The 21,472-nt window shown below is 35.6% G+C and overlaps 1 protein-coding gene across 6 annotated transcripts in view; it reads right to left on the bottom strand.

Annotated features, from left to right (window-relative positions):
• Window positions 1-1,055: 1,055 nt before the first annotated feature.
• scalloped (TEA domain transcription factor 1 homolog scalloped) overlaps window positions 1,056-21,472 on the bottom strand; it is a 238,342-nt gene continuing 217,925 nt past the window's right edge. For 5 of the 6 annotated variants that reach the window (XM_031972966.2, XM_031972967.2, XM_031972968.2 and 2 more), the window contains 5 exons: window positions 15,434-15,589; window positions 9,270-9,485; window positions 8,245-8,474; window positions 7,469-7,703; window positions 1,056-6,482 (listed from right to left, as the gene is read on the bottom strand). In XM_031972966.2, the coding sequence (XP_031828826.1) occupies window positions 6,369-6,482; window positions 7,469-7,703; window positions 8,245-8,474; window positions 9,270-9,485; window positions 15,434-15,589 (951 nt within the window). In that variant the 3' untranslated portion in view covers window positions 1,056-6,368. The remainder of the gene's footprint in view (window positions 6,483-7,468; window positions 7,704-8,244; window positions 8,475-9,269; window positions 9,486-15,433; window positions 15,590-21,472) is intronic. The other variant, XM_031972969.2, reaches the window with a different exon arrangement.

The following is a 21,472-nucleotide window of genomic DNA, read 5'->3' as shown; positions in this document are numbered from 1 at the left end:
ATATTTTTTCTAACAGGAAGATAATTAATATATTAATCTCTGATAGTTTTACGATGAAAAAATTTCATGATAATGATTTTAAGTACACAAAATGTAAAAATAGTTTATACAGTCACGATCTAAAAGAATCAAAAGCATTGTAGCATATAGAAAATGGAGACATGATCGTTGAAGAAATTTTATATTTTCTTATTGAATTATTAAAGTTTGAACAATGATAATTAGAAGAGAAAGGAAAACTAAAAGAATACAATATCTTTTTATATCAATTATTTATTTTCCATACAAATTATAAACATGTTTTTCAAATACTGTACATATACTGAATTCTATTATATTTTTAAACCTCTAATTTAATGATATATCATTTCGTTCTTCATTTACTTGTTAAATCAACTACTTTGATCCTCGTTTCATTTTATTTATGATAATATACAGGTAGATCCCATTCTTTCTGATCAATATTTTCATTTAATTCATTTTTATAATCAAGCTCAATTCTTTGATATGGCAGTTCCAGGATATGAAGAAATAGAAATTTCAAATAAGCGTGAGTTTCTTTTTTTACTGCGCATAATTTATAACAATACCCTTTCGCAATAGCTGCAGTCAATGTTTTCATAGAGATAATTCATCGTTCAAACAAGCTCACCGAAAAATTGAAAATTTTAAAAATTCCAATTATCATTTTACGCTGTGCCAGATAAAGTCTTCTTAACTTGACAATAGTTTTCTTTTGATAGATACATGCGTAAGTCTCTATGAAAATACGGACGAAAGATTTCTCTTTTGCGCTTCAATTTTCAGAGTGGAAACGAATTCACGAGTTTACAAGTTAAAGAATTTTCGTTCTCGTAGTATTTTATACAATACGCAAACGTAGCCACTGGAACTTCTCTTTTGATGAACTTTATGTAAATATGTACAAAGATATTTAACAAATTTCTGGTTCTCGTCATCGATCGTATCATGTATTGTGTACAGTGCGAATTCTTTTCCATTTTCCCCCGCTGTTTCCCTTTCCTAATCTACTTCTGCGTTTGTATCTCCGTTGGGTTTCAATTTCTTTCTCTTTTTTTTTTTTATCATTTTGTCTGATATCATCAATATAGAGTGAGAGACTGCTATTTTCTATCTTCACAGAAGACATAGATAAATATATATTTTCATAATCTTTCCTTATAAATGTAATTCGCTTACTTTAAAATCATTATTCGATAATGTTAATAATATTAGTATCGGTGCTCCGTTTTTTTTCATTTTCGAATTCATGCTCCTCCCGTGTTCTTTCTTTTTTTCTTCGTTTTCTTTTCGTCGAAATAAAAAAAATTCGCATAAACGAAAATGACGTTTGAGTATCTTTCAAAGATATTTTTGTGATTTGTTGTTTCCTCGATGAGAACGCCTTATTGCGAGTTGACTTGAAACCATGAGATGCGTTCTTCGATTAACAATCGAATAACGAAATAACGTTCCTCGAGAATCGCCAATTGCGTTTATGTATACATCATTTTATTAAAAATTCATTTACATTTTAGAGGAATTTCACCTTGTCCTTTCGCAATAATAATCGTGCAATCATTAAAAAATTAGATACAATTTGTATAAACAATGATGCTTTCGCGTAAGAACATCTCGATGGTTCCAATTTCATCTTAACGCTTACAATTTAGCAAGATTACAATGTATAGATAATAATATGTAAAAAAAGGGAAAACAAGACTACGATCAATCGTTACAAAACAAAAAAGAGAGAGAAAGACTGAGATAAAGAGAGGGGAAGGGGGAGAGAGACAGAAAGAGAGATAGAAAAAGTAACAATAATTAAAAAAAAATTGTTTGAAAGCTGCCAGTTATCGAACAAAAGCCACGTAACGTTATCATCTAAATATAAGTTCTTCCATCATTATATTCAGTCGATCACTTAGCAAATTCAATTCTCACCCCAAATAAAAAGCGACATTATTTCTGACTAAAACAGAGATCAAAATACATTGCCACTTGTTGCGTAAAAGTTAATTAACGTAAGAATACACGTAAGTATTATTAATATTTTCTTAAAGTATACAATGATCTTCTTCTGTATATGATTACAGTGTCCGCCGCCAATAATTGGCGAGCACATTTTCGTTTTTTTTTTTCTTATTCTCTTTCGAACACGTAATCGAGCAGACTGAAGAATACAAGTATAGATAGTTTTCTGTACATATACACGGTCGGGTTTTCGCGAGAGATGTGAGTAAAATGAAATTAACCGCAGGATTTAATGGTCCTATACAATATTAACGCGTTTGCCACCACCATTTTGAAAATCTTTCGTCATTTGAGTAATATTAAAGTCTGAAACTCTGTGATGTTTGCCGATATATTTTACACCTCAAAACTAAGGAAGATACTAATAATAAATGTTTGTTTACAGATTTTCCGACAGTTCGTCAATGATAAATACAGAGTATAGTCATTTCAACATTTTCTCAGCCGCTAAACTTTACTTACTGGCAGACTTTAAATGTCATAAGATTAAATTTCATTCGATTTTTAAAATTATTTAACGAAAAGAAATTAATAATAGATATTGTACAGATCGAGATATAATTTTTACCTATGATTCCAGACATGATTCTACATACAATTTGAAATTTTCACTTATGATTTTATAAATCGATTCGTTACTTCCATAAATTATGTTTCATTAAAATTAAAAATGTTAGCAAACAGTATCGAACGTGTTGAACATTCCTTTTATTAACATTAATTGTCATTATAACTATTCGATGCTTAAATTTTAGTATATTTACATTCAGTCGTCCCATTAAAAATCCTGTTAATTTTGAGGCATAAAATATTGTAAACCAAAACATACGACACACGTCGCAGGATGCTTTAAACGTTTTGTTGCTAGTACTTTTGAAAAAAAAACATTTCAACAAATATGTAATATTAAAAAAAATATATAAATATGTATATTTTCTGTTCCATGATTAATATGATACAGACAATGATATATATTCTAAAAATGATCTTTCTGTAGAATTTAATGTTTCGTACGAATTCTGAGAAATTGAATCGATTTCCTATCAACCTGAATTAAACAGCGCTATATACAACTTACATATGTTGAAACTTTAAAAGAATATTGTCAACATATGCCTTCGGAATTCAATACAAAAAACATTCTATTCATAACAACCTAATATTCAATTTTCTTTCTTCCTTGAATAAAAAAAAAGTAAAATCTAATTTTCGATTGATTTTCAAGTACAGTAACGCCTCGTTAACTATTGCCGTTTCATTAATCGCCGGTTACCACGTGGTATTTCCTATTTTTCTGATACATATCAACAATGTAAATACATCTCCACGTGGTAAACAATTCCCAGCGGTATTATCAGCGATAATTGGCGAGGCAGAGACCGAAACGATGAGTGGGTAGCGAGCGTATCAAAACGGTCGCGCCGCCATGATCGCGGGGCAAACTGTCCCCGTCGAACGTTCATAGCCCGCGTCCTCTAAAACGAAAAACAAAAAGAAAAAAAGAAGAAAAAACGATATTTAAGTACGAAACACATTATCGAGCAAGATTCCCGTGAACTCTGTGAACGTGTGCTCAAATTTAGAGAGCTGCAATGAAGAATCACGTTATCGATTGTTCTCTTCGAACGCGGAGGACCGGAGGCTTCCGGCGTCACCGTGCGCGGTCTTCAAGCCTCGCAGTCCCCCGGGACAACACAGTCGTGTGAGATCGTTATCGCGAAGTAAAGAGAGAAAAAGGTCTCCGTCGCTTGTTTCGATTTCTTTTTTTTTTCTCCGACAGATAGATGATAGGTCGCGTGTACGGATGGGACTTGGTTGCATCGCGAGTCAGCGAGGGCGGTACGGAAAGAAATAAAAACGAACTCGGAAGTCGTACGCTAAGTAAGAAAGTCATTCACGTAAGAACTGCAGAAGAAAAAGAGGAAGGTAAGATCTTAGAGTACGAGAAGTAAAGTGATTACAAGAAGTACAAACACATCCCTCTAATCTAAGTGTCGCTGCCTAAAAGTGGCCAGGGTGGTTTAAAAAGACTGCCTCTTCCTTTTTTTTGCAAAAAGAAAAGGAAAAAAGAAAAAGAGAATCGTTTAAAAAACAAACAAAAAAGAAAGAAACGACGAACAATATTTCAGTTTTCGTTCTTATCATTCGATCGGTGCGAGAGTTAAAAAAAAAGCTCTGCAGCGAGAATTCTTATGTTAATCGCAGTACAGCTAAAACGAAAGGAAAGAGTGTGAAAGAGAACGGTTGTTCTATAAAAGAAAAGCTTCGAAGTGTGTAACGTTTGCAACGTTATAATTGTTATGCTTTTGATTTTGCTATATTTTGATAGCAAAAATATGAAAAAAAGAAGAGAGGAGGGGGGGAGGGGGGGGGAGACACAGAGAGAGACAGAGAGAGAGAGAGACAGAGAGAGAGACAGAGAGAGACAGAGAGAGACAGAGAGAGACAGAGAGAGACAGAGAGAGAGAGAGAGAGAGAGAGAGAGAGAGACAGAGAGAGAGAGAGAGAGAGAGACAGAGAGACAGACAGAGAGACAGACAGAGAGACAGACAGAGAGAAAGACAGAGAGAGAGAGAGAAAAGGAAAAAACAAAGGGACGAAAATTGTAGCAATGATAAATGTAACCAAGGAAACTTAAGAAATCATAATGGCATACCTCTCTATTAAACTTCCATTTCGTTTAAAACTTAGAAATCACTTAGATAACTTTATACACGATCATTTATAACAATGTAAATTGTAATCATTGCATTAATATTTAACATATATATTCTTATATGTAATATATGTATATCTGTGTGTGGATGTCTTGTCTGATCTATTTCCTAGTTTAATAATAAAACTATAATACTAAATTATGTTGGTACCACGCCTTTCCGAGATCAGAGTCTGCTTCTCATCTTTCTTTCTTTCTTTCTTTCTTCCTTCCTTCTTTTCCTTCTTTCCCTTTTTTTTTACTTTTTTTGTCGTTTTCGTTTTTTTCTTCTTGGTACATACAGCTATCATCGACGCGTTCTCATACCAAATTTATTGTCAATTTTAACTTAACGTTTATTATATCTCTGTATTAAAATCCCGACGATTTCGATTCGTTTCGCGGAGCGAACGACGGAATATTCATAAAATATATATACGATTACATCTGTTTCAATATAAAATTTACAATTTTCTTTTTTTTCCTCTCTCATCCTTTCAAAACCGCTGGAATGTGCTTCCTGCACGGCGTGCGGGAAATCCTTTCCGCGATCTATTTTAAAACACGCGTACCAATTATTCAAGTTACAACTTCTTCTCTTTTTTTTTGTCTTCCGGTTTTCTGAACCAAACTCAAGCTCGGGCTGGCCAGTACTTTTAACGTGTACGTGAACGTGTATGCGTGTGTACGTGTGTGTTGAAACGTATTCGCGTGTGTACGCGAGCGCTTGTGTCCGTCCGTCTGTCGTGTGTGTTTACAAGTTTCAAGTTCTCTCTAAACGAGATTCTTAGAAAATGTTCTCAAACGTCGAATCGCGTGTAATATCTCATTAAAATTTGTCCATCAACATATTAAAAACCGTCGACCGTTTTAGAATTTCCCGATTAAATCGTTTCGAACAACTTCTCTAGAAGTTTCTCTCTTCCTTTTCCCTACTTTAACAATGAAAAGAACATTTTCGATCGAAATCCTGTCAGACGTAGACGCGAACAAAAAAGAAGACAACGTGTGTCTATACGTGTATAGACCGAGCGTGTTCACGGATAAACGTAACCACGCTTAACCCTTTGAAGCGTACTGATAAGGGGAATCCGTGGGTATTAGTCACTCCGTAGCTGCTAAAAAATAGATCAAATCGTAAAAAGATACACTTCCGTGAGAACATGCAAAAATCGATCGTTAAAAACTACAAAAAAACCCACATACTGAGAGAGAAAGAGAGAGAGAAAAGAAGCGAGAGAGACATAGACAGAGAGAGAGAAGGAGGGGGGGGGGGGGGGGGAGAGGAGAGAAATAGAGTATAAATATAATACTTGTCACATGTACATGATTGGCTACATGTAAATATTATACTTATACTGACGTTCGATGGTCAAGAAGAATACAAAAAGAAACAAAATGATGAAATAATAAGAACAAAAAAAAAGAGAGGAAGAGAAATATAGAACAGAGAAAAAATAAAACAAAAGAACTTAAAAAAGAACCTGGTGTGGTTTGTAGGTATCAACCACGACACTTCAAAAGGTTAATAGAAATCTCTGTGTGTAATCGTGTATATGCGCGTATGGATGATTTTTTTTTATGTGATGGTAGGCACTGATGGGGGTGGATGGCTGCATGGCGAGCAGGTTCAAGCAGGCTAGTCCTTGATCAATCTGTATATGTGATGTTGCGCGCCGTGCTCGGACGTCGACACCTCGAACACGTATGCTGTGCATAATAACGTTTCCTGCGTATCCCTGTTCGTAACAACCTGCAATCCAAAGAAAAAGTTCTGGTTCAATTTTATTCAATTTTGCGATTAATATTTATCATTAATTTAATATTATATTGATACAATGCTAATATTATATTAGATAACAATCAACGTGTTAATAATAGGATATTGTTAATTTAATATTAATATTATAATTGTGTTAATTATATTTCGAGTGTTTAATACTCCCAGCCGAAACGTTCCGTGCGGACGGAATATTTTTTTTATTGCCTTGTCATTTTAAGATCGATGGACAATATTAATTTATTATTGGTCGAAAAGTTTTGTTGTTTCCTTTCAATGTGAAACTTGAATCGAGGTACAGGAATACATATTGCGAATGAATATATGCATTGAATAAAGAGCATAAAGAGGAACTTGCATTTAAAATTTCCCCAGAAATATGACCTTTTGACCAACTCAATATATTTACTAGAGTAATTTGTTGAAACGAAACACGGCGAGCATTCAACGGCTGAAGAACTCGTAATTAAATATTTAGCGACCAGCAACACTGGTTACCTCTGAGCGATGTTTTTCAATTGTTACGAATACTGTCACGCGGGAATGTAAATCGTTTGTTACCAGAAAATGTAAATGCCTCAGTCTCTTTTTTATCAAATCAGGGGGTGTTTGATTAAATTTTATTATGAGAAATTACATTCGATATTATTATTGTATTATCGTTTATTGCTTTACAAAATTACATTGTCTCGAAGAATGTTAAAGATTTAATCCTCTAGTATATTATTTTCGTGTACAGACTGACAAAATTTGTTATTATTTAAATTTATTAATCAAATTCGGCATTACCAAAGTCTCATATTCTGTTAGTAAATTGAATGTACTAAAAGTGATTTATTCCTTTATTTATCTATTAATTTTTTTCCTTGTTCAATTGCACTCATTAAAGTGTTCAATAATTTCCTATGCGAAAATCATAGCGTACAATATTCGACAAAATATAAAATAATATGTCGTACCTGGAGAATGGTGAAATTCTCGAGCACGCTGTTCATCATGTACTTTTCCGGCAGGTGCTTCAATTTGTGTATAAAGTTGATCATGTACTCGCACATTGGCGAACGACTAATACGATAAACGAACCTGCCATTTTCAAACCTAGCGTATTCCGTCTCCACTTTCTCCACCACCTGTTTACCGAAGGAGCAAACTTTAGTCGAACATGTTATCGTCATGTTCTCGTTGCTCTCGTATCTGTTAAATAGAAAACAAATAATTGATATTAATAACAAACAATGATAACACCTTAGACCTATTATTACCTAGTGCATATTCAGATTTCAGTCTACTTTGTTTTTATTAATTTATTTACTCTATCTCTTCGTTAATTATAATTGTAAAAAGTTCTTACTTGTAAAAATGAAAAAGCATTATTCGATAAATATTATTTTAAACTGATCATTCAGATGATGAATAAATATATTTTAAGTAAAATTATTTTTAATATTTATTATAACTGTCCCATCTGAAAAGGAGCAGTTAAATATTTCATTCACATTTTAAAACTAATCAAATTCAAATTTTGTAACTATCCGTAGGAAAACGACACAACATTTGTATATTAAGGTATCGGTTCTTTATAACTGGTAACATAGGTTATCTGTTATTTCATTTGAAAGAGTTTAAATGAAAATTTAAAAGTCCTCAGGGTGAGGAACTGGTGAGAACAGAGCGGTGGGAGTGCTAACATAATCCTAAAAGCTGACGCTTTATGCCATGTTATTTAGTTACGTACTGGCTTGTTACACCGTAGAAGGCTCCAGCTTCGTCCTGGATGTTAGTATTGAGATCAGCCCAGAATTTAACGAGGAAGAAGGCCGCCTGGGGTCCTTTGTCGTAAAGTTCCTTCAGGCCACCCTTTTTCTCCGGGAATTTGTCGTATATCTGCCTAACGTCAACAGCCTCTAGCAACGGATCCGCGTAAGTCGCTGATCCTCCTATGTGGACGAACAGGTGTTTGTGATACTGAAAAAGAAAACGATTCGAATGATCAGTATAGTTACATTGCGACTACCCGCTGGCAATTTCCATATCGATGGTTCAGTTTATTGCAGTTAAAAATAAATACAATCCGACGTCCCTTCTTCTCCAATAATTCAACTATGTTGTATTTGTATCACACGAATTTAAACAAAAAATATTAATAGAAATATTCTTTTATACAATGTGTTACATTTGCGGACTACTTTTACCGCTTTAGGCATTACAGTATTGTTTCAGAAATTATAGTTACTGTTTTGGGAACTATGGTATTGCTTTAGAAACTATAGTTATTGCTGTGGGAACTACAGTACTGCTTTAGAAACTATAGTCATTGCTTCGAGAACTAGTGTCGCTTTGGAAACTATAGCCATTGCCTTGGGATCTGTAGTATTGCTTCAGAAACTATAGTTATTATCTTGGAAAGTACAGTGTCGCTTTGTAAACTATAGTTATTGCTTTGGTAACTACAGCATTGCTTTAGAAACTATAGCCATTGGAACTATAGTATTGCTTTAGAAATTATAGTTATTGCTTTAGGAAGTAGATTGCTTTGGGAACTATAATTATTGCCTTGGCAATTGCACTACCGCTGTGGAAACTATAATTATTGCCTTGGGAACTACAATATTGTTTTAGAAGCAATAGTTATCACCATAAGAGTTACAATATCGTTTTGGTAATTGCATCTGAGAGATCCAAAAAAAAGATTAGGATTCACTCACTTTGGGAACTAGTATTCATCGATACCGAATGTGTTAATGCTATGGTGACACTTACAATATCCTGGTCTCTCTGTTGATCCATGTAGGCCGAGAACTCGACAAGCCTGAGCTTGTGGGTTGCAATGGCACGTCCTTCCCAGGGCGGGGGTGGTTGAGCCTGGACCATGTCGCCACTCGAGACCGCCGTCGCTGGTTTTCCGGTGTACGCCGGCTGCGAGAATGGCTTGACATCCTGGGACGTTCCTGGCTGCAGGCCCGGCTGCCAAAATTGCTGAAAATTCGATAATTGGTTTCATTTTGCGACGTGCAAATTTCCCTCGGCACAGATTGGTTATCCCAAGCTTTCGGAACCATCCCTGAAAGAATCCTCGCGTTGACTGCCAAGCAAAATACATAACGCTTTGTCTATTAATTGTATTTTTCTAAAATATTAGTACATAACAGTTTTATAAATCGTTATAAAAAAATGTATAAAAAGATAAAATACACAGAAGAATAGATTAACGTAACCGTTAGTTTTAATAATAAAATTGTTTCGATAATTAAGATGGAACTGTATAAATGGCAGTCAACGCGTTTAATCGTCATTACTGATTGTCGTGGGAACTGTCGAATTAACAAAAAAATAGTGGATCCTCTATTATGTGTATAATCGAAGTTTTTATCTTATACGAATATGATAAAATATGTTATTACTATTATCTGATTGACTATCTATCGCGGATAAAAATTGAATATTTGAATTGACTCGAGAATGGCAGAAAAAGGCAGCGAATTTTTATGCGAATCATAATTTATAGAATGAAATTTTGACAAATTGGGGCTAATTACTATAACAAATCAACAAAATTATTTGATTGTGCTTTATATATCTATAAATACTACAAATGCATACAGTTTGGAGTTTAGTTATCGAATGAGCAAAAGTACATATTATTAAAAAGAGTGCGATTATTAATATGAAAGTTACTGCTAAAATTACCGAATTTCGAAGATTCGCAGAGATTATTGAAATATAATCACTGTTAAAAATAATTTGATATTTTGACATGACGTTTAGTCAGTAAAATATGTTAAATGTATTAAAAACTTCAGTTTCTAACTATTCTAAATATCGTTGTATCCAGACAATTGTGTTCCCTTGTGTAAAACACATAATGGAGTCTCCACTGTAAATCGAACATTTCTAACGTGAAACTTTTTTATTAAATCGCGTACGTAACTCGAAGTAGGGAATTTTTAAATTGTACAAGGAGATCTTATTTTTTACCGTGAGCCATCGAGCCCTCAGGCGAGGAACGATCGTGAACGCTTCAGCACGGGGCGAAAGAAAGTAAAACACAACGATAACAACAAGAACAAGAACAGCAACAATGACAACAACAAGGAAACAAGAATAAAAACATGTACGAAAGTAAGTGAAGGAAACTAATAGTAATCGTACTATATGAAGAGAGAAAGACAGTATCGTAAGCCACAATGACGCTTCACAATGTGTAATCATGTACAAGGTGTTTGACAACAATATAAGGAACAAATTATTGTAGCATTATAAAACGAAAATCAGAATAAAAATATGTACGTTTAACTTTATTATCAAGTTATTAACGATTAAAATTTGTTAATAGTCCAATGCTGGGTAATGCTGGATAAAATATTTGAAATTGTAAATAGTAAAAATTTTATTTTATTTCATTTTAAACTCAAAGACTAATGTTGAAAATAGCATTTCACGTTTATTGTAATTAGTTTTTCAAATATTATTTAAAAGTAGTATTTTATCCGAAGGATGCATTGAAGATTCTTTTGGCTCGTTTTCGAAATATTTTTGTCCAGCTTTACTGGATTAAGGTGTCCACGGAGGGGTTGTCCGAACGATAAAAATTTCAACTGATGCACTCTGTTACGTGAAAATAGCCGTACTTAAACTAAAAATAAATTTTACTCGCCAAAATTACGGTTTCTTACGTTATAACACCGTTTGTTGCCTCAATTTATTTTCATCGTCAAAAAGCATTCTTAGAATAATTTCAAACATACGACTAAGGCACTTTATTTTGAGCGTCAAATCATCGATACAGAAATTCTTTATTTACCAAAATTTTGGTTTTTATTTTCACATGTTCTTTTATCATATTATAGTGATTTGAAAAATGTAATATTTATAATATGAATAAAGAAGACAATATATTTAGCATTTTTAATAAAATTTGAAACAATTTCTTCTGTAAATTTTATCCAGCTTTTATATTGCTACGTTATCGTAGTTCACAGAGATTTTTAATCTTGAATAACTTGATAGAAAAACCAACAATTTTTAATATTTAATTTTCGTCCTTATATTGCCATGAAAGATCATCCCTTAAATTTTCTTCCACCTGTTGCCGAAACCTTGTACAGTATTCACAGTGCACAGTATTGCCTCTATAATCGCACTTCGTCAATCTTTTCACAGTTACATAATGCCGAGAGAGAAAGAGAGATTACAATGAGTGAACCGGAGAAAATGCTGCATTGTGTCCACTGTTCTAGTATGTGCAGTCAATCCCCACCGATGCGACTATAGAGAGGGAATACTGTATACGCAACCCGTTTATGTACGTATGTATACAGGGTGCTGTGAAAATATGGTATGACTTGGCCGGAAGGTGATTCTTTACACAAAAATACACAAAAAAATATAGAATAAACATTTGCAATCGGCAGTTTAGTTCTCGAAAAAATACATTTTGAAAAATTGTGGCGCACGAATACATTCACCTAACGTTAACTACCGTTAAACGACATTATATTATTGGTTTATTAATTGAAATACTGAAAATTTGAATAAATTAAAATTAATTATATAGTCGAAAGTTTAAAAGAGTCAGAATAATTGGAACAATAAACGAGAATACATGCATCCATAGATAGATATAGCCTCACATACAATTTTACATTTCAACAATTCTTTAATTAATGAAATAAAAGAAAGTATTGTTGATGAAATTAGATTTATGCTTCCTTGAATTCAATAATACATAATAATAATACCATCGTACCATAATGATATCATTGCAAACATTTTACACTGTTCGAATGATCATATTTATTAAATTGATTTTCTCAAAAACGAGTGATTCAATCTCAAAAGAACGAATTTTATTCTGTATTATACTTTTTGTTCATTTTCACGTGAGAAATTACTTCCTGTCCACTTGTACCATATTTTCGGCCGCACCCCGTACCTACATGCCCAGGTGAACACGTATGTAGAGAGATAGAGCAACGGACAAATTGAACAATACACAACAAGGGCCCCCAGGGGCGTAGCAGCAGAGAGCGAGGGGGTTTCGTTTCGTGAGGATGGTTAGTTTTTTGTCGCAGAAGCTTCCGTGATGGAGGTTGATACAGTGTAGACGCTGGAAAGGTACGCCACGTTTGGTATTTTTTGTTTAATAAACAAAAATATACGACCCGCCAATAGAATGTTTCGCAACCTGTACACATACTTCGCCGTGCAATTGGAAGTTATATACACAAGAATACATAATGTTTTGACAAATGTAAGCCGTTTCGTTGATTCACTTATTTCGAGTTTAATTCGTGTAATTTTGTGGACACTGAGAGTTCCATTTGAAACTTCACAGTTACACGAAATAAACTTTTTCTGTTACTATAAGGTTTGAAAATAAAATTTACATTTTAAACGATCGATTAATATTATACTTCGTGTTATATTTTTCAAATTACCATACACTCGTGAAAATATGTTATTTGTTTTTGTAGAATATTTGAAAGGACAAATATAAAGTTTCAAATTAACATTAATATTCAATAAATTAATATTTCACAATATTTTCTCATATGTATTGAAAAATATTGCTGTATTTTCCTATATCTACACTGATTTACCTTCGTCAAAAATTGCAAAAGTGGTGGACACTATTTCACGTGTAATACATGAATCTAGATCTCGATTCGTGAAATGTTTAATTCACGGCTACTCGTGTGATCCTGCCACACGTGTATTTAAATATACGTGGATAGGTGTTGGTCAGTTGAACGTGAAGTCTCGAGTCTCATCTCGGCAATTGTGAGAAACAAACAAATCTTGATCGAAATATACACAAAAACATATAATACGGGAATAGAAAAAATTCGATTGATCGATTGATTTCACGATAACATTAAGTATCCGTGTACTTAAATGCTCTTGTAGACGTGTACTTACGCGGGTACGTGAACAAGGATCTTTAGTTCTTCAATACACGGTTCACACGCAATGTATTATGTGTAATAAGAACACGGATCCTTAATTTCTTAATATACGTTTTACGTGTACTTCAGTGCACGTTCAAAATCGGAAAGTAAATTTAATACAATTTTTAGTAAATAATGAAAAAATTTAGTAAATAATCATGTTAATATCATAAAATTATTAATATAAAATGTAGTAGAAATTATAATTTCAGTTTTTGAAAGTTTATAATATTTACTATATTATAAATAATAGCTATATTAGATATTGATGCGCGTGTAAATTTCTTGACGCTAATTTACAATGACGCAACACTAATTAACAGACTCTCACGAACAAAAAACAAAGTAAAATGTAAAACTCTCCAATGATTTCAAAAGAAACCAATCGAATTAAGTTAACAAGCAGAAGATTCTCAATTTACCACGACTAACTGTTACACAATTCCTTCTATCGTCCAGAGATGCCCCGGGGCCAGCGTCCGCAGACTTCACGAAGTTAATGAACACCGAACGGAAGTTGTGCTCCGATCAAGCATCCGGCAAAACGTAAAAACTCTGCCTGTTGTTATTTCACGCGAGCTCACAAAAGCGCAAGGATTATTATTGATCACGTTGAAGTGCGAATGAAAATTAGGACAGTTGACAAACCACACGATAGTAGACCGCCCTATCGTAAGCGGATTAAGAAACGGTTGCAGGGCGAAGCGGTTAGAATTAAGAAACAAATAAATAAATCAATAAATCAATAAACAAATAAATAAAAACAGAGACGAACTTCAAAGAAGAAGCCAAACCGACAATGTAGCGATTAGAGTTTTTACATCCTCAAGACGACGAGACACCGTTCCGCCATCCGCTATCAGGATTCTTCTGCGACACGTGGATTGAACGGTGTATCGTGACACCGAAAAAGTCGACGACTAAAGGAACGAACTACGTTCACACGTACGCCGCCATATTTAACACTAAACGTACCGTAATCGGTCAAATGACCGGTTTTAAGATTTCATTTAAAATTCTGTGTTTCCGTTCTGTAATTTAACTTTATATCAATCCCTGTATTGTCCGATCAATTAGTTCTTCAATGTTCGTCTTTCATTCCGTTTTCACAAAGAAAATTTATCGTCCAACTTGTTTACTTTTATTTTTTTATAACCAATTATTCGATTAGTTACTTTAATTGCATAGAAAGTGCTAGTACGTTTAATGTTAACGATCACCTCGTCAGACACAGAGGACATAGACCCATCATTCTATGAGTCATTCACTTGGCAAAGCGACTAACTCTAATTTTTGCATATTTCAAATTTCAAAGCTGGACCTAGTTCTCAATCATTAATTCGTTCTTTACACATGAACCTCTGTTACATTTTTCTATTATCTATATTCATGGAGTTAGCCGCTTTGCCCAATGAATGGCTTATGCACTCTAAACAAAGAAAACACTCGATTCGCGAACACAGTTCCAAAATTCATCCACTTCTTTCTACTTTTTCAGCCTCCGCTCCAAAGATCTCCGCGTCGACCATTACACTTACAACATGGCGACGAATATGCTACCCGCCGTTGCGATTAACCTGTTAACCGGATGGCTCTGATACCTTGCATCCTTACGATTCAACGCAGACGCCACGATACAATCGAACTAACTAATAGATTGTTCTATTAAACGAAACATGATCGTACGCCAGCGACGAGTTAGCACGACATGGACACCGTGTTAACAGGTTAAGATTACACGGAGCTTCGCCAAAACCATTCCCAAATCGAGTTATCTAGTTTCCAAGCGGTTCTCGGCCTGTTGGAATGGCCACGATCTCTCTTTCTCTCTTATCCGACCGTGTCTCGTCGTCTCGCCCCCAAAAGCTCGTGGCTCCTTTTTGTGGAAAGTGTTGCAGTCCGATGAAAGAAAGAGAAAAAAAAGAAACAAAAGAACAGAAAATCGTTCCAAGGGGTTGTTCCGTGATCGGGACTTACCGCTCCGGGATAGGAGACAGGGGTGGAAGCATGAAGGGCAAGGGGCCCCACGAGGGCGGGGGGCATCTTGTTGTGTATCGCACTCCCAGCTGATACTATCTGGGCGCTTGACATGCTCGACATTGTCTGCAGCGCCTTCTCCTTGGCGGCATGATCCTAACAAACCGTCAAACCGATTATAACGTGTCTGCCTTGTGACCGTGTACCCTCGCAAAGCACAATTCAAACCGTTTATAACCTTATCTTAACGCTACGCAGTGACCTTGACCGCGCGACGAACGCTAGCACGTGATCTTTCGATGATCATGGATTTTTTTAGGAAACATTGGAGGGCTGCAGCCCTCGCAAAAATATTTGACAAGTGCTTTTTTTGCTTTTTGTTATCGTTCATATCGAAGAGGTGGACGTGGCTCTTAAAGTTAGGGGTAGAAATATGTTTGGTCGAATGCCTTAGAGCTACTGGATACTGAAGTTTGTAACGTGAGCTTGATAGGATTAATCGAACATTTTTTAACGTTCCACTGCAAGCGACGTGTGATGGTACTTTTAATTTCATGTTATCGTAAAGCATGCAAGTGGCTTTTATAAAATAATAATTACCTTATACTTCATACGGTTTATACAAGGCGTGTGAAAGGGAAAATACAGTGGAGAATGTAGTGTTTCTTTGTTTTGTAATATGGTAGTGCTGAAGATGGATGGGTTTGTGAATGGTATAACGGACAACTTAGACATATAATTTATTCTTTTAGTTGATAGAGTACTGTGTATTATGGTAAATTGTATTCTTTCGATATTGAGCAAAGTTTCTTCTTCCATTCTTTGTCGATTGTGAATTTTAAACATCGTATCATTTTGTAAATTATATTTTGTTTCTGACTGTATTGCTTAAACAAATGGAGTTTTCTAGTATGTGCTTCCACTGCTGGATTCTTTATCAAACAATATGTGTTAACTATTTTCGTGAAAACTATACTTTAACAGAGCTTCATCGGAATCGACGAATGTCAGGTTAATAGACTTATTTTGAGTCGCTTTGACAGAGAATTAAAAATATAAATAATAATATTTAAAACATTTCCATAAATATTATACCTCAGCTTCTATTTCTAATATTTTATACAAAGACAAACATGTGTATACATATCAAAAGTGACTCTAAAATTTGCCCAAGAGAGATTTTATAATGTTTTCAACGAATCTATTTCTCAAGGATTAAACGAAAAATGTACTACATCGTTTTTATAGTAAAAAAATATTTAAAAAGTATCGAATTGATATTTTCGAAGTAATTTACTTATAAAATTCATTAAAAAATAATTTTCTTATACAAAGATAAGTTGCACTGTACAACTAAGGATATTGACTAACCTGCTCAAACTCATAAGTTCTTTATTCTCCTTGTCTTAAAAAATAAACGCATTAACAATTACAAAAACCACCGAAGCAATTATAAAGATCGCAATCCAAGTAGGAAACAACTCTACACCGCGATAAACAAACAAGTAAACCTGCAAGATCCGAAAAGCTCGCCGAGAATGTCATACCGAACCAAAACAAAGTGAGAAAAACGAGAAGAATCGGAATGCAAGCTCCACATAAAGGCGTAAAAGGGCAATAGAAAACCAGCAATAAATAGTTCCCAAAAATACCGCGAAAACTACTCGGAGCTTCACCCTATTGGATCGTATCGGTGGCTCGCGATGCAGTTCGGCCAGAACGGATAAAATCAAATCGATAAACCATTTCTCATTGGTGCATAATTTCGTTATCGCCAGTGGATTTCCCCCTGCCCCCGGCCCGTCCGTCGATGTTTTAGCTTGACCGTGGTTGATGTCATCGATCGCTATCGGGGAAACGGCAATGCAGTTGATTGCTGAAACAAGCCCCGGTTTTGGGTCGCGAAATTCGCGGGAATTTTGCGCTTTTATCGGAAAGCCGTCGTTTTAATCAGAGGCCCCAGACCGAAAATCGCTGACGAGGCCGAAAGCCGGCAGCGAGAGAAAGAGGGAGAAAACAGGGGGAGAGAGAGAGGGAGGTTCGTTCGCGTGATATCCGGGAAATTGGCGTGTCCCTCCCCCCTCTCGGCCCGCGCACCCAGGCCACGCTACAGAGCTTTTCAATTTCGTTCATAAATCCGTAATGGAAGAGCCATTACAAGCTCTGCCGCTCGGAATGAAGCGTGCTGCGTAACAATACCAACTGCAAAGGGTTTTGGTAGCCGCGCGCATCGAAAAACTGCGAACTTAGACCTCGTCAACTCTGCCGTATTTGTCTGTGCGTATGCGTGTGCGTGTGTTTGTTTTTTTTTTCATTCTCCCTGTGTCCCCTTTGTTGAATGAAAATGTCATTTTGCGGAGCTGCTTTCAAAACCAATTTTCATGAAAGAATGTTTCATCGACACGTTTTCTTTCGGGTTCACGTTTTGCGGGCGAAATTATTAAGCTGTTGCGCGTAAAGGAATCCTGGTTCCTCCTTTTTATCGAAGCTTCGTGGATTTTTACGATTGTTCTCGATTCGAATAAATCTTGGTGGATATGGTTCTGTCGATGCTTAGAGGACGTGTTTCTTTTAAATGGTTTTTGAGGCCTTTTTTTTAGATCTACGTATTTGATTGAGATTTGTGCATTTCGTTGATCGGAGTATACCAGCGTTCTGTGTAACTTTAAATTATGCAGAATGGTTTATGGATTACATTCAATAAATTAAAGATAAAGAAAGTTTTTGTAAAATTATGAATTTTGTTTAGTAAGTATTAATCTTAAAGAATTATATTTGTATAGATTTCCCGAAATATAATTCTCCAGATCACATTCCAATCATACTAACAATTCGTACAGCTCTGAATACTCATACCAAAAATAGAAACAAAAACTCGAAAATTCATATAAAATTGATACTGTACGGTTTTCGTTCTAAATAATATCCGTGTGGATTCAACGGACACAAGCGATCCTATAGTCACGGTAGCGTCGGGTCGTATCCATCAAAAGAAGTGAATGCTTGCAAGTAGTAAATATAAGTGAAAGCAAATGGTAAATTTCTTATGGATAATATTTTTCTACTGTAGTGTTAAATAGTAATTACTGAAAAATCTGAAGTAAGCTACAAAAAATGGTAAAAAATTAAGACAAACTCAAAATCAAATTAAAATATAATGTTTAATATCACAATACATTTACATGACATTTTGAATAAATACCACGCATTACACAGAGGAATTTCAAGTATCGGAAAATTTAATGAACACTTCATTTTTAATATGAGTCGCTCACTGGTGAAATCCGATTAACTCCATTTCTTGAATTTTTAAAAATTTCATCATTAAAGCGCTTCAGTAGCTCCTATCTTTATATATTTATAAATTTCATTATTACTGGGTTTAGTACCACGAAATAACAAAAAGTTTTTTGGTCACGGAAAAATTGCAATAATAATAAAAGTCACTTCAAGAATATACTATTTATGTATTTCAAATATTTATTAGATTGAAACTGTACCTGTGTTAATCAAGTAAAATACATTTTATAATGATGATTCAATTTTGCATTTGAAAGAAAATTTAAAAAATCAATATGTAACTATTGCACCACTCTTTCCTACTTTCTGTTTCACGAAGTTAATCGATTTCTGCAATGAGTGATTCATATACAAAACACATAGATCCTTTATTAGAAAAATTCCTAGCAAAAACCACACTTCTTTTCACGCGTACGGCCCGTTTTCCGTTCACACGGCCAATTGAATCGTAAATTCTCTATAGATACATGGATCCTCCGTGGCGACACAATGGTCGGAATAAAAATGGCCTCGAGGAGGGGGCGTCGTGCTCGCCCTTGCTTCGCGGTGCGTATGTGTGCGCGTGCTTGCTTCGGCCCTCCCTCGCAGTGCCGTTCGCATGCAGCACGCATAGCTTTTATTTTGCCCGGGGCGTAATTTATTAAAAGGAGCGACGCGGGGGCACGCGCGAGCGCGAATTTTCAAATTTAAAAAACGATTATCACGGCGCCGGGCACACGCGAGAGAAAAAGATCCATTCAATTCCGCTGGATCGTTGTTCACCGTTGCACAACCGTGGGTGAATACGCAGCGGAAAATCAATTCGGTTAATTGAGAGGGAGCCCTCCTCTCTGCCCCCTCCCCCCTCTCTCTGACCCTCTCTTCCTCTTCTTTTTTTCCTTCTCCGCCTACCACCGCTTCTCCTCTTTTTTTCTTCTCTCCCTCTCTCTTTTTTTTTGTTTTAATTTCCGCGTCTCCTGTTCTCTTTGTCCTACCCGCGGTATCGTTGTCCCTGTCCGCCAGCCCCTCATCGTGCAAATACACGCGAGGAATGCAGGGATTGGCCGGGTAACGGGCTGGACATGTTTATCGACATTCTGAAACGGCCGGGTTGGCCGTTTTTGGGTATCGTCGGTTATCAGGCTACGTTTACACCGCAACAATCAATTACACCGTAACGCTTGGCAGGATTATTCCGAAAATTGATTGCGCCGCCCTACCCCCGATATCCATCCGAAGAATGCGCCGCCCGGGAAAAATGATGCGTTTCGATTAACCTCTCGTTTGCCCGTGACTGAAGCGTTTTTGCTTGTTGCGTTGGTTGGTAATCGGCGAACGTCGGATAACGTGAATGTTGCTTTCGAGAGAGGATGCGTCGATTGAAAATACTTCATCTCGTTACTTATTTCGCGATTAGATTTGCTAATGTTGATTTATTGGTGATCGTTTTCGTTGGTGGGTGGGAATTAAATATTCATTGCGCGATTGAATTCGTTGCGGGATTAAATATTCATTAGGGTATAACGGTGTTTGTGCTCAACGGATGCGAAGTGGCTAATGTTTATATTTGGCGGATTGAGGACGGTTATGGAGATTGGGAATTTCAGAATGAAATCTTGTGGAAAAGAAAATTAGTCTTGTTCGTTTTAAGGTATATGTACTGTTAGACGTTATTAAAGTGTATACTTTCTTGAGATTTGAATGTTGATTATTATAGGACATTGTTTTATTTCTTTAACTGTATTTCCTACTTAAATATGTATTAGTTCGCTAGAGATATTTTTTTTCTATAGTATTATGTCGAATTATAAAATTCTTCATACTACTGAAACATCTATAACACTTAAATACCTAATTAATTTCCAAGTTTTCATAGTTACTACAGAGGTTGTGAAAAAAAATGAATTCAGATAAACATAATCATTTTTTTCTATTTTTAAATACTAACCGAAAATTTAATGTTAACAATTACTATGTACCTACAATATATTATACATATTAGAGATCTCAACTTACTCAAATTAACGTCTCGATCGAAGATAACGATTTAGCAAACAAACATCGAAACCATATAAATTTTCTCAGAAATGACCCCTCCAAATCCTTTCACTCTCTACTTCCAACTAACTTCTCCCTTCAAACCACTATTTTAATCACACCCCTTATCAACAATCTAACCCCAATACCAATAAAACCACCCCAGGAAGTGCAATTCTAGTTTACAACCAAGAATGAAAACATTTTCCCAAAAACGACCCCGCCAAATCCTTTCACTCTCCACCTCCAACCAACTTCCCCCTTGAAACCACTATTCTAATCACACCGCTTATCAAAAAATCAACCCCAATACCAATAAAAACACCCCACGAAGTGCAATTATAATTTACAACCAAGAATGACCAACGATCGCCGGGAAACTTATGGCGGCGCGAGTTCCAAAAGCTCGGGAGGGTTCGCCGGCGTCGTTTTTCCCGGGGAAAGTTTGATACGGCGGTCCGCGGAAATATACGGTCGCGGTACGGTTCGCCGCGAATGGTCTTTAATGGTAGGAGCCCGCGCAGAAATTAAATAAGGCGCAACCACAGGAAACGTAAACAGCGGCGTGCCTAAAAATTCTTTTCTCTCGCAGGATATATCGCGGGATCTCAGCCACCGTAAGCAGCAGCGGTGGTGGTGTTCACCCCGCGTGAAACGCGGAAACCAGAAAATTACGTCACACCGTGGACCGTCCGTACGCCGGCTGGTTCTCTGAATAATGTC

The sequence above is a fragment of the Nomia melanderi genome, chromosome 4 (genome assembly GCF_051020985.1).
Source record: "Nomia melanderi isolate GNS246 chromosome 4, iyNomMela1, whole genome shotgun sequence".
NCBI lineage: Eukaryota > Metazoa > Arthropoda > Insecta > Hymenoptera > Halictidae > Nomia > Nomia melanderi.
Note: the sequence above shows the minus strand (reverse complement) of the source record. Positions and strands in the feature narration are given on the sequence as shown.